Raw genomic sequence first — 12,987 nt, forward strand, 5'->3', positions numbered from 1 at the left:
ATACGAAGCTTTACCTCGACTTGACTCTCAACCTTATATAGTGTTCACTTTCTAAATAAAATCCCACTTGATTTTTTTAAAGCTGGTTGGAAATTAATCAACCGCCATCTCTGCTGGGCTGCCTGGTTGCACCAGATTGCATCACTTGTTAGCAACGTGCCCATTTCCAGCACTGGATTTAACAAGAGAGCCCAGGTTTGAGAATCCCACTTTTACCGTGTTAGGAAAAATACCCTGTGCCCCATGGGCTAAGAAAATATATTTTCCTTTGGTGAAATAAATGAAAGTATAAGAAAACCTGTCGTGGTCTGTTCACAAGACAAAACCACTTCAAAAGTGCTGCTAAAGGTTAAAAAAAAAAAAAGTTATTTTGGCCAAGATTTTTATTCTTTTACATATCTATTTTGCTTTTAACTAAATGCAAAGAAACAAGGCAGCAGCTCACTGATTGGGGTGAGGAGGGATGCAGAAGGAGCCAGCTGGGATAATAAAGCCAATATAATGCTATTTACTCGCCGTCCAGCGGCAGGGACAATTTTGCCTCTTACTGCCTCTTGTGGGAAGGAGCTGACCATGAGAGCAGCTTCTGCAGAACAAAAAGCACCCACCAGCAACAGGTTTTCTCTATTTATTTTCTCTCTCCCACGTCAGCCCCCCTCCCCCCCCCCCCCCCCCCAATTTAATTCTCAGACACACCACAGAGCAGCACATTCAAAAAAAAATCACCCCACGTCTGGGCTGAGTGATGTTCCTGATTCAGCAGATGAGAAGGTGTGATGAGAAGCCACCAAGCCATGAGACGATGGATGAACCAGCCAGGACAGCTCAAGGACAATGTACCAGGCAAGTGGAGGGAAGAGATAAGCTAGACCAGCCTCCCCAGCTCCTAAAAAGATTTGTCCCGTTAAAGAGCGGGACGTACAATGGGAAACTACTGGAAAAAAGGGTCAATGGGAATAGAAGGAGGACAGGGGCCACCTTGAGTAAGTGGACTTTGCAAACATGGCACTACCTGTTCCTGCCACGCGTTGCTTTAGGTTCACCATGACATTGAAAACGCAGCTGCTGAAGCTAAGAAATACAGCGATTTCAACTCAACAGAGGTAATTGAGTCTAAGCTTTGAGGTCAAAGATGGTTGAACGTGCAAGGGGCAAGAAAGCATCTGCCCTCCTTAGGTAGGAGAAAGTATCTTCCTCTGAAAGACATGGCTGTGACCACAGCGACAGGAGGCACTGGAGGGGGAAAATGGGTGAACCCATGGCAGGATCTGTCCCATCAAATTGGATTGCCCTAATGAAGGTCAAGGAGGCTCAAAATACAAGATAATTAAGAACCGGGGAGCAAGCTATGTCTGCTGGAGAGCAGCTACGGATCTACCCAACAGGCTGCAAAGCCTCCAGCATCAGGCTAGTGAAGATGGAGGCAGCAAGAGTCTCTGAACTAGCAACGAACGAAGGAATATGTCAAAATTGCTCCATGAAAACCAGATGGTGGTCAAACCAGACGCAAGCCAGGGGGAACTCCGAAGAAAAGCCTATTTTATTTTTGGAAACGGAAGCTGCTGGCTTTGAGCATGCATAACTGCTAAATCAATGCAACCACCGCTAACAGAGTCCAAATGGCTCTCTACCTTCCAGAACAATTTTTAATGAATTGCACAGATAATTAAATACAGAAAGAAAAGTGATACAAGTCTGTTACAAAAAAAAGAAAAGAAAAAAAACACAAAACAAAACAGGATTCAGGCTGTCCAGCTGCAGACACAAAACCATCCTTGGCTTAGGAGAGGCAAGATTGCTGCAGAATGATCTCAAGACTCAAAGGATGCAGTGGTAGGAAGGGAAGACTGTGCCTAAGGAAACCCTCTCCAGATATATGCCCATTAGCTGCCAATTATTTCTGATTTAATGGGACTAAACTGGAGAAAACCAACGGGTACCAATGATGGGTGTAGGGAAACAAATGCGCAAGTGGGTAGAGGCTCGTCTTATGTTCGTGCCAAGGCAAGCACAGCTAGCAAAGGGGTGACCGCTCTTCTATGCCGACCTATGCCAACCCAGCCACGCACCTGTGCTTCAAAACCTCTCCCACCTAACCAGAGACCAGGCACATTTCTCCTGGGGCCAAGGGGATGAATCCCACCCCTGGACATATTGCTGGAAAGCCACCTGCAGCCTACCAGAGCTCGCCACAGGGCTTACAGGCTCAAAGCCAAGATGACCTGCAGACCGTGTTGTCCCACCTAACTCTGCTCTGGAGTACTCTGAACTTATGTTGTCAATTTGTTGAAGAAACACCACACAGCCGAATCTGTCCCCTACCAGGCTGGATACACAGTGCTCTACCAGCCAGGGCTGGATCTCCTCTTCCTTGCTTTCCTCCCTCCTGCAATGCTCCTTTCCTCTCTTCCCTCTGCAGCTCCCCATCCCCTCTGCACAAGCATGAAGCTCTAGCACAATGCCAAGGGATGAAGGAGAGCAAGAGAAAGAACTAGTGCCATGACATCCCTGCTTGAAGGCCAAAAAAACCCACCACAAACAACAGCCTGGCCGCTCACCAGTGCCTATTGTTTTCGCAAACTATTTCTTGCTGTAAATTATAACAAATTATAAGCCTCCTAATTAAAGCACGCGATGTGCGTGCCGGAACAAGAGCCAGTCGCTCCAGGACAGCTTGTCTGGGAACAGGACAAGCAAGAGCAGCTTCACAGGGCTGTCCTACTAAGACGCATCGGACGTGATTTGGAAAGACCATCTCAGGGGAAGATGAAAGCTCAGTTTGCCTGGGTCACCCAAGCTCTGCTATCCCTTTTCATGGTGACAATTAAGCTCACAGAACGGGTGTTTTCATTGCAAAAGAGAAAGTCCACCTTGGCTAAAGTTGGGGTAACACCTCAGACTTGAATTCCAAGTCACTACTAAATACTTGTGAGGCTAGCAGTGTCCAACTAAAACCTTTTAAACCCAAGACACTTGGCTCTTTCAGAAGGTTTTTTCTTACAAAAAGATCTTCTCCAACTCACAAGGGCAAGGTCTGGGAATCCTCACAGCTACAACTCCTACCTGTCCCCTCCCCAGAAGGTGAGGGCACCCTCTGCCCACTCAGGGGTGGAGGAAGATGCCAAAAGCTCAGTTCCACCTGCAGCAGAGTGGCACCCAAACCATGCTAGCAGGGTGGGACATTCTGCACTGCCATGCCAGCTGTGCCCATGCGGCATTAGTCAGTTGGCAGAGCACGCAGGTTCGCTAAAGGACAAATTTTAGATGTGTAACGGGTCATCGCAAGAAGTTTACAACTTGGGTAGTGGAGCTGCAGGACCTCAAGACCCTGCTTTGGCATAAATGGTGAGGAAACCCCAATGGCCAGACCACCCTGAAACACCAACACTATTGAAGCACATGCTACACTTGAAGCCAAAGCTTTCCTGTCCCTCAGCCTTAGCTACTGAAATGTAAGCCATCAAAAGTATGCTGAGAAAAGCTTGACATGCTTGGTGGTGCTGACCCTACCGCTTGTTCCTGTGATGCCAAGAGGGTAGAGTACTGGGTCTGTTGGCCATCACGCCGTGTGTCGCGTCCATCACGGGTTTGTTGTATGAATCAGTCCACAGAACCTTACCTGAGTGCAATCCTCTGGCTGGAGCGGGCTAAGGTGCCTGGAAGAACCACACTGAACCACCACCTGTGCCCTGCTGGGTGTCCACCAACCAGCCTTTGCCACATAGAGTAAGTTTTCAGCATGGGAGAAGATATGCACCGCTTCCTCGGACAGCGGGAATGGCGTGCACAAGCCCAGGCTGAAAACTTACCCCGCTGGGGAGTGTGAGTGTGTGTTGCAATGGGTATGTAGCAGTGGCCAACACTCCTTGTGGGTTAAGGAGTTGGGAGTGTGTGAGCCCTGTAAGCCGAGGACTTAAAAGTCCTGTGTATAGAGGTATAGAAAAAGATAGCTCACTTAATCCTTTCATGCCAGGAGTTGGGATTTTCCCGGAGCGACGTCCATTGCCGGCAATGGACGCACCAAAATAACGTCGGCATCAATGAGTTAACCACCTCTGTCCTCTTTTCACCTATTATATTGCTCATGCATCATCCAGCTTCCCAACCATCTTCCCGTTTCTTCACCGTATGCACGCTATGTCCTCTCCCTTCTTCAGCACGGAGTTGAAAATGGAGTTGAGAAAAGGAGACACATGGTCAGCTCCTTGCTGCCCTGAGAAGCTAGATGGAAATGGTTGAAATTACAAGGGGGTCATCAGCAAGACTGGAGAGGACACAGCTTAAGTTACGAGGTTTCAGACCCTCCCACCCCCCCATCCAAGGCCAGTTATTGCAGATGTTCCACCACTCAAAACAAAACCAGCTTTTAAAAAGCTTGGATGTGCTGGAGAAGGCACTTGGCTCTCCTGCCTCTGGGGTGACTGGGTTTTCCAAGGTGACTAACCATCCTCTTCCATCTAAACCATTGCCCTGCCAGCTTAGTCTTTCCTTTTAGACACCAGCCACCTCCAGGCCGGGCTATGGTGGCACCTGGCATCTTAACAGGTGAGAGTCGGACAGAAGCAGTTAACTCTTAGTGCCATGATAAAGTCCAGGTCAGAATGAACCCCCAGGTCACAGTTTCCCCACGAATGCTTTACAGGACAGAAATGAGTTTTCACAGACCCATGGCATGATTCTGCTTTTTTAGGTTGGATTTTCTGGGATTACTACAAAGCTAGGGCTTATGAGATACAACCCCATTCCTCCAACCAGACACACGCACTGCATCAGGCTATTAGCATCCTTGCAACAACCTGAGTTTAATTAGTAAGTATACAGAGAGGATGTGAATCCACATCTTAAATGGCAACTGTGACGGGTCGTGACTCCACAGCCTGACCACGGGCTTCAGCAAAGGTCTCTAGATACCCAAGGCTCAGCTCCTCCAAGCTCAAAAACCCCCACAAGCCTTGGTGATAAAATGACACTGTCAGATCAAATTTGGTCTCAAACCAACATTTTGGAGGAGTCACGGGTTTTGTAAAACTTTCACACATTTCATTACTGTTTGTCAACATTTTTTCTCTGCTCTTTCAAGTTTAAACACTGCAGCACGTGATCCTGGAAGCGAACATGTCTGGCTGCAACCCGAAGACTGGATATGGGTAGTCCAAAGCAAGTCTATCTCCAAAGCAGTATAGGACTAAGACTTGACTTAGCTTTCAGTTTAAACAATCCCCGGTATTAGCAATAGATGGAAAAGGACTTTGTTTCAATTTAACCATAAATTCAACATGACAGTGTCACTTCAATATAGAATATTGTGAGGCACACACAGATTTTAAGAGTCTGCAAATTAAAATCTAGCAAACGATCAGATCCACTTGGTAAAGAGGGGAGAGGGGGGAAAAACCAAAACATAACCAAACACAACCTAACTTCTCTATAGAAACGTACTTTAGTTGTTTGTACACTGAAGTCTCACCTCTTCTCCCACTAAGATTTATGGCACAAATGATTATGCTTAAATTCTGCAAATGTTCAAGAGTATCTGATTTTTCTGAAAAATTCAGAAATTAAGGTAAGATTTCTCTTAAGTCTTATGTAAATCTCTAGATACATTTTATAAATGCTAATGTTTGTAGCTATGGTTGCTGAATGGTACAAGCAAAGGTTCACGGACTCAAAGCTTGCTGCGGTCTCCTTCACCTGCGCGTGGTGCTGCAGTACGCGTAACTCCCATTATTTTTATTAGCCTCTTCTAAATCACTACTCATTATCAAATTCAATGGGTAAATAAACTCTTTAGCTACATGATGCATCGTAGAACATAAATTTGCTTAAAGACTACTTCCAATAATTAAAACTGGGCGGACGCTTGATTAAGAGAAGGGCAGAAGACCCTCCACAACCTTTTCCACCAAGCCCACACCAGGCCAGGAGAATGGCAGCACCTTCAATTCCTTTGCTGGATCCTCAGCAAATGCTGCTTTTACACTTATTAAAGTGGCTCCCACTATTACAGGCTCCCACCCCTCTTGCTCTCAAATATAATATAAATAATATAATCCTACAGAAGCAGCAGATGGGCAAGGACTTTCCAAACATATAAAGAAAGCCCAGGAAATGCCTGAAGCATTGAGAGGCGAGTTACTGGAATGTCATCCTGTGTCCCATCAAAAAAAAAAGCTTCGGCTGAAGATCGAGTGGCCAAATTGGCCCCCTAACACTGCACAGGAGCAGGGGCCTGATTCTGGGGGAGAGAAGGCAGCCTGCAGCCACCAAGCCCTTCTCTTAAAGAGGTTATCTGCTCGAGGAAGACCTTGATAGGAGTGAAACAGTGAGCAGCCGCATACTCTAGCGGTCTATAAAGGCTCAAATAGCACCCACAAATTTGAGTATTTACCTGATCTAAACACCAACCACAAACACCCAGAGACTAACCCAGCACTAAAACTACAAACAAGAGAACGGAATATGGCCAACAGACCAGTTTCTGGAGGCTCTATGCATTGCAGCTGAAAAGCAGATGTTAACAGGACAGGAAACACTGATGATCTTGCAATAACTGAATTTAAGAGTAGACGGTCTGTCAATTGTTTCAACGTTGACGGGTACTGGGCCACTTCAACCACAAATGCTTGGGGCACTGTTGCTGGCCTCTTTTTCTGATCGGTTGAGAAGGGAATCTCAATCCCCTTACAGCTGCCCTCCCCCTGAACAGCCTAAAAAATAACTGGATGACTAAGGTGTCTTTGTGGTGCCCAAACGGAATTATCTGCTGTTTCCAGTGTGCAACACACCGATGCCTGGAAATCTACCGTAAGTCACGTACAGGGCAGTTTGCAATGAAAGGATATATATAGAAAGCACCCAGAGAAGCCCTTTTGCATAGAAAAGGCAATCTTAGCTGTCAAACATTTACCAACATGACAACAATTTAGCCCTGTTTGCACTGAACCACAAGCAACTCTGCATTTTCCTTAGCAAGAGCAGAGGTGCTGTAGCTGCAGGTAGGTGCCTCTTACCTTGAGCTCCTTCCAGCTGTCGAGCAGCCTGGTAGCCAAATCGCTCACATCCACAATTTTGTCCGTTTGTTCTTGGCTTCTCTCACTCTCAACATCGGATACGCCTTCCTCTTCATCTTGAGATGGCGTTTCCATTGTAATGGGCTCTTCCAGCTTTGCACCATTGCTCTCTTTGACCTCTGCTTCAGGCTCAGCCTCCAGCTCCGCAGCTTGGGGTTTGCAGCTCTCCACTGGCATGTCGATGGTGGCTTTCATCTCCTGCTGCTGCTGCTCCTCTGACACCTCCATCTGGGCACCCTCCAGCTGGTCCAGGTCCTCTTTGCCCTCCTTCCCTTCCAGCTCACTGGTTGTATCTGAGATGGCACTGTCCATGCTGTTTTCACTTATGATTTTCAGCCTTCGAAATACCAGCTTCTTGGGGGTGTCCGTATCACCTTCCACGCTCTGCTTGGTGGAAAGATCTGGCGTGTTGAGTGGCGTGTGAGCCCGCGAGGTGTTCTCGCTGGAGTAGCCGTCCCCTTCACTGAGCTGCGGGACAGCAGTCTTGGTCTGAGCCCAGCGCTGAATAATGGGAAGCACCTTGCTCTCCTCCAGCATGTTCTTGGTAGGTATAGGCAGGAGCTCTAGTGTCTTCATGATCTAATTGCAAAGACAAAAATCACATTCTTAGAGCCATTAGAATTTAAAGCCGTCTCCAACCTGGAACAATTTCCTTTTCTCAACAAGAAGTAACTCTGAAATATCGATAGGATGGTGAGATGTCATGGGTCAGGGATAGCGGCATCCTTTCTCAAGGCTAAACTGCAGTGGTGAACTGCTGAGAGCAAATAAACCGCGAGTGGGTGGAAAACAGAGAGCACAAGTATTTAGCAATTAAAATAATTTAGCAATTAGTTGCAATTAAACTGATTTCAAAGAGCTCAGACACAGTTGGCCATACCCATTCCTAAGACAATCAATACAACAATTCAGCAGTTACGCTACATGAAAGAAAACCTGATCAGAAACATCAAGATTTATCAGCAGTCAAAACAGAAGAGACTGACCCAAAAGAGTTTGCAAACTAATACCAGGAAAACTTCTTCATCGCTTGACAGAGGTGCTGTGTGCTGCAGCAGAAGCTGGAGTGTTACCGGCATCAGCGCGAAGGAGACAGTCTGCTACTCATGGAGCTAAACCTTAAGCACAAAGAGATACGGACAACTGGGGAACTCCAAACCACAAGACAAGGCGAGCATCTCTGATACTGATGGCACTTCCAGCTGAGTTAATCTCGCCAGAAAATGAGGCTTCTGCTAGCACCTGCACTCCCAGTACCACAACACACTTCCAGCACCCAAGAAGGCAGTCCCAGGAACAAGTATCCTCCTTTAGACACTGGCAAACACACAGAGGTACCAGGTGATGAGACAAACACAGTACCAGAGAACACAGCACAGCTCATGCTATAGTGCTTTTCCCTGGGGACCAGCCAAAAAACTTGGCCTCAACTGGGTTTTGTCCAAAGCCTGCATGAGAAACAAGTTATTGAAAAGATCTCCAAAATCCTTTTACAAAACCTGTCAGTAGGAACAGGCATCACGGGCACAGAAAGAAGCACCAGACGTTAAATAAGCACAACCTTTCCAGGATCCAGCAAGTGACTTCAGCAAATTCTCTCCCAAGACTAGACCCCAAATCCCTGTTTTTGAAGCAAGAGATAGCCAGCCCTTATACAGGACTTTTCAACTTGCTCACCTTCAAAACCAGCCCTCCAGGAGTGAAGGACAGAAGATGGTTTTACGGTATTATGCTAATTTCTGCCATGGGCACCTGATGGCCAAAAGACTATTTCTCTTAAAACAATGACAGTTTTTTAAAACAGAGGTGAAAAAAAAAAAGCAAAGTGTGATCTGGCCCCTATCCCAAGTCCCACTTGCAACCCAGTAAAGAATTACCTGGATTTTAAAAGAATATACCCAATCCACAAAACCTCAGCGAAGTTGACAGTGTATTGTGACCAGACGCACGGAGAGTGGAGATGAAGCCACCACTACCATGATTCAGTTTCCCTCTTGAAGCTTGGGGGGAGCAGCTCTGGGTTTGAGATCAACAAGGGTGAGTGCCTGAACCTATCCCAGGGAAAAACCAGAGTCTAACCTTAACCTGACCGTTCATTTCTCCAAAGCTAGAGGTCAAAGATGAGTCAGAGGCAAGCTACCTAGCAGCTCTGCAATGCCATGGCACCTGTATGTCAGGGAGCAAGTAGGGTAGGCACTATATGTACAAAAATCCAGACTTGAGACTCCCTTGGAGCAACAGTTTCAACATGCATAAAGTGAGATGGATCCTACCTACCTCAAAGAAGAAAATACTGCAGTCCCAAAGGGGAATAGCTCAGCTCCCTCCTAAGAACAGTTACTGCAACACATTAACTCAGTCCCTGTAGATTTGGTCTCAAAAGATCTTTCTGTAGCCTTGTGAACAGTGCCTCCCCATACGGGGGAGAGGAATGTTGACTCAGCAGCTGTCTAGCAGTACTGAAAAGCCACATCACATCAGCAGGAGAGAAAACTTGAGGCACACGCTGAATCCATGCCCTGTACACAACGTGCATGGCCCATCAGCAACAACATGCTCTGCACAGTGCAAGGCAGATGAAATACGGGCAGGTCTGCTCGAACCCCACAAGTCAGCAACCTCTAACTTAACGTCAGAGACCCCTAAACCGACAGCACGGAAGTTTTCCAGGTATTTACAGTCAAACTTTGTCTAAGGATGGATGAAGACTAGGCAGTGGAAACAGTGACTTTCCCATGGGACACACTGCTGAGCAGACAGATGTGCTGTCCCTCTCACCACCAGCATGCAGGCGCTTCAAGAGAAGTGTAGAAGGCATCTCGTTAGACCCGATATCAAGCTAGGCTCCAAAAACCTTCAGGTATCCTCATCCCACCCCAAGAGCTGAAGGCTCACAAAAGCACACATAGGCAGGTCTTCATCTTCTGGTACTGACAGTGCCCATTTCTCAGAGGGAACACCTGAACCCACGGTGTTAAAGAGGAGAAAGGCACGAGTAGGACACGAATCATTTGGAAACACGAAGTACCAGCTTGGAGAAAAATCGTGCTGAGCTAAGGAAGCAGGGTTGGGTAGGATTGTCACCACTTCTGAAAAAGAAAGAAGTCAGCAGGAGAAGAGGGACCCTGAGCTCTAGAGCTCACGTGGATTGTGCTTTCTTGCTTGGGATGCAGGACTGGGTGCGCCTCTCCAAACTGCACAGCAACCTTCTTGTAGAAGCGTCTTTAATAAAGGAACTTCCAGATGTCTTTTTGCATGCAATGCTGAGGCACATACAGAAAACGGAAATATTCAAGTTCCACTTCAGACCGTCAATACCTCAAATTCCCTGCGTGGTTCAGTATGGAATAAACAGCAATGGCAATGATCTTTATTTAAGTCTGGCTTGTGTTGCTAACTCAGAAATCTAAGAAAAACCACAAGAGCAAATTCTTTCCATATATTAAGGATCTCCCTTAAAGCAGAAGTTTTAAGGCTGTACTTCTGAGGATACCCAAGTTTATTTCCATGAACACTTAGCATATAATACGTATATTAAAAAAAAAGAAAAAAGAAAATCACCATGCTTCTGAGCAATTAGCAATGCTGCTAGGAAAGCTTCAAACCCAAGGCAATTACTGACCTCCAGCTGCAACTTCAGGTTGTTAGCAGTGCTTCCTCTCCCATCACCCAGCTCCGTCATCCAAATCCAGAGGAGAGATAAGCCGTGACACTCCAGGAAGGACTTCAGGCAGGACTGTGAGTGCGTGTTCTGGATGAGCCAAAGTTAGAGACAGTCCGTGGGAATGGTCAGAGACTTAAAGGCAAAAACCCCTTTGACTTCCGCATGCTAACATGGCTAACTGCTCAACTGGGCTTATGTTACCTCTCAAACTCATTGCAGAAGCCAGAACTAGGCACTTGCCAAGATCAGCACACGTCTAATGTAATTTAAGTGGCTATAACTGCTGGGTTTGGAGCAATAATGTACGCAGCGGAACCGTTATAACTGTTACCCGGTGGACAGCCCGCATTGCGGAATAAAACTTAACAAGATAATGGGTTGCACAGAAAACTGGCTGCAACTCATCTGCACTCAGAGGTAAAAATGCAGGATAATCTTGGAGATAAGACAGCTATGATTTTTATACTGACAAACTACTCATTTACTCTCTAAACCCTTATGTACGAGGAATGTATTTGCTTCTAGAAATGGGCATTTTGCATCACCACCCAGGAGGAGTACCACCGAATATAAAACGAGCAAAGGGTGGAGATAACACGTGATGTATAAAGTGAGCAGAACCGCTTGGCTCATGCTTGGGATGCTGGCACAAGTGCAAGACCGTTCTCCCACCTTTCGCCCTCTTCCACTTAACAAGAGCTCCAAGGGCATTGCTTTAACAGGTCGTGGATCCCTCCCCTTCAGCTGGGTCCTCCTCACCTGTATGAGTTTGAGGCAGGTGAGCTTCTGCTCCAGCGTTTCGATCCGAACCATCAGCCGGGATAAGCTGAGAACTTGGTTCTTATCGGAGAGACCCTCTCCATTCTCCAGCAGTGCTTCCAGCTCCCCATCCACCTACCACAGCCAAAGAAAAACAACTCTCAGGTCATGCCAGGCTCATACCACCCTACACGATGGCAGAGATAATCCGCTCCCTTGGCTTTGAGAGCCAGGAGAAGCCTCTTCCAAGCAATCTGCCCATGTGGAAAAGAAGCCTGGCTTTAATTTGACTCAGTGTGGTTGGGTTTCTTTTATCTGGCCTATTATGGGGGTTTTTTTAGACCTCAAATCCCATAGAAGAGCACACTGTTCCCACCAGTTCTGTTTATACTGGGGACAGAGGGCAGCCAGTTGCACTCACACATGCAACAGGCAGGAATTCCCTGACTCCACCATCCATTTCCCCTAATGAGTGGCACATTTTAGATGTATACATCTAAAGCTGTGTGAAGGAAATTCCAGGTGTGTACACCAAAATACTCCCAGTCGCAAGGTTATCTTTTCACACAGGAAAACAGATGTGCACTAAGAGATTATCTTTAATTGCAGATAGGTTTACTTCTTTAAATACCTAACAGGTATTTATAATCTTTACAACAAGAGGTGCATTCTTCTCCATGCAGACACCCAAACATCAACGTTCACAATTTAGCCTATTGCTCAGTGCCACCAATTAGCATTTTAAAACACCTTGTAAATGACTTGTAAATAATTTCTTGGCTTCCTGACTCTCCGATACAGTAAATAAAAATGAAGCTAGCATTTTTAAAGGTAGTTCTCCCAAAAGAGCAGGTAACAAGTCTTATCTGTAGGAATAGAGGCTTATATCTTCAAGGACAGAACAATTACACCTTGTAGGAAGCAAAAAGAACCCATGCAGTTTCTTGCCACTGTCTGCACTCAGGCAAAACTCCTTTTGACTGCTTTGCTCAGATTTCTCTGCACAGTTTCCTACATCTACCATGTGAACCCATCCCTGCAATTCAGTGTGGGGAGTAGGTTCACAGAACTACTTGAGGAGGATTACATGCATGAAAAGCTGTAAAAACACTAAAAAAAAAAAAAAAGTCTGGATTTAAGTTACATATTTCATTCACGTCCACCTGCAAACACAACTGTAACTGAAGTCAGCGCAAATACGACACATGTTCATACAAGTTCCTCCTGGAAGCTGACTTGCCTCTAGGCCAAAGCAATTAAGAGATTCAAATTTCACATCCCAGCCTGGAGATGGCAAACATCTGCACCCTTTCAGCTGACAAATTTCAGGTAATGTTGTAAATGCTGAACCCAGTATTGCCTATCTTTCACTGACATTTAAAAATCATGCAAAACAAACCAAATTTTTAAAACCACATAGAATTCAGTATGCTTTTTAGTAGCATGCAGTATTGATGACCAGGTATTTTACCTGTGAAAGTCTCTCTCCAGTGG

General features: G+C 46.1%; 1 protein-coding gene across 3 annotated transcripts in view; it reads right to left on the minus strand.

The window, feature by feature from the left end:
• The window catches only part of SETD2 (SET domain containing 2, histone lysine methyltransferase), a 69,410-nt gene that overhangs the window by 21,576 nt on the left and 34,847 nt on the right, over nucleotides 1–12,987 (minus strand). For all 3 annotated transcript variants that reach the window (XM_049799271.1, XM_049799270.1, XM_049799272.1), the window contains 3 exons: nucleotides 11,494–11,628; nucleotides 10,693–10,821; nucleotides 7,011–7,649 (listed from right to left, as the gene is read on the minus strand). In XM_049799271.1, coding sequence (XP_049655228.1) covers nucleotides 7,011–7,649; nucleotides 10,693–10,821; nucleotides 11,494–11,628 — 903 coding nt within the window. The remainder of the gene's footprint in view (nucleotides 1–7,010; nucleotides 7,650–10,692; nucleotides 10,822–11,493; nucleotides 11,629–12,987) is intronic.

The sequence above is a fragment of the Accipiter gentilis genome, chromosome 4 (assembly GCF_929443795.1).
Source record: "Accipiter gentilis chromosome 4, bAccGen1.1, whole genome shotgun sequence".
NCBI classification, from domain to species: Eukaryota; Metazoa; Chordata; class Aves; order Accipitriformes; family Accipitridae; genus Astur; species Astur gentilis.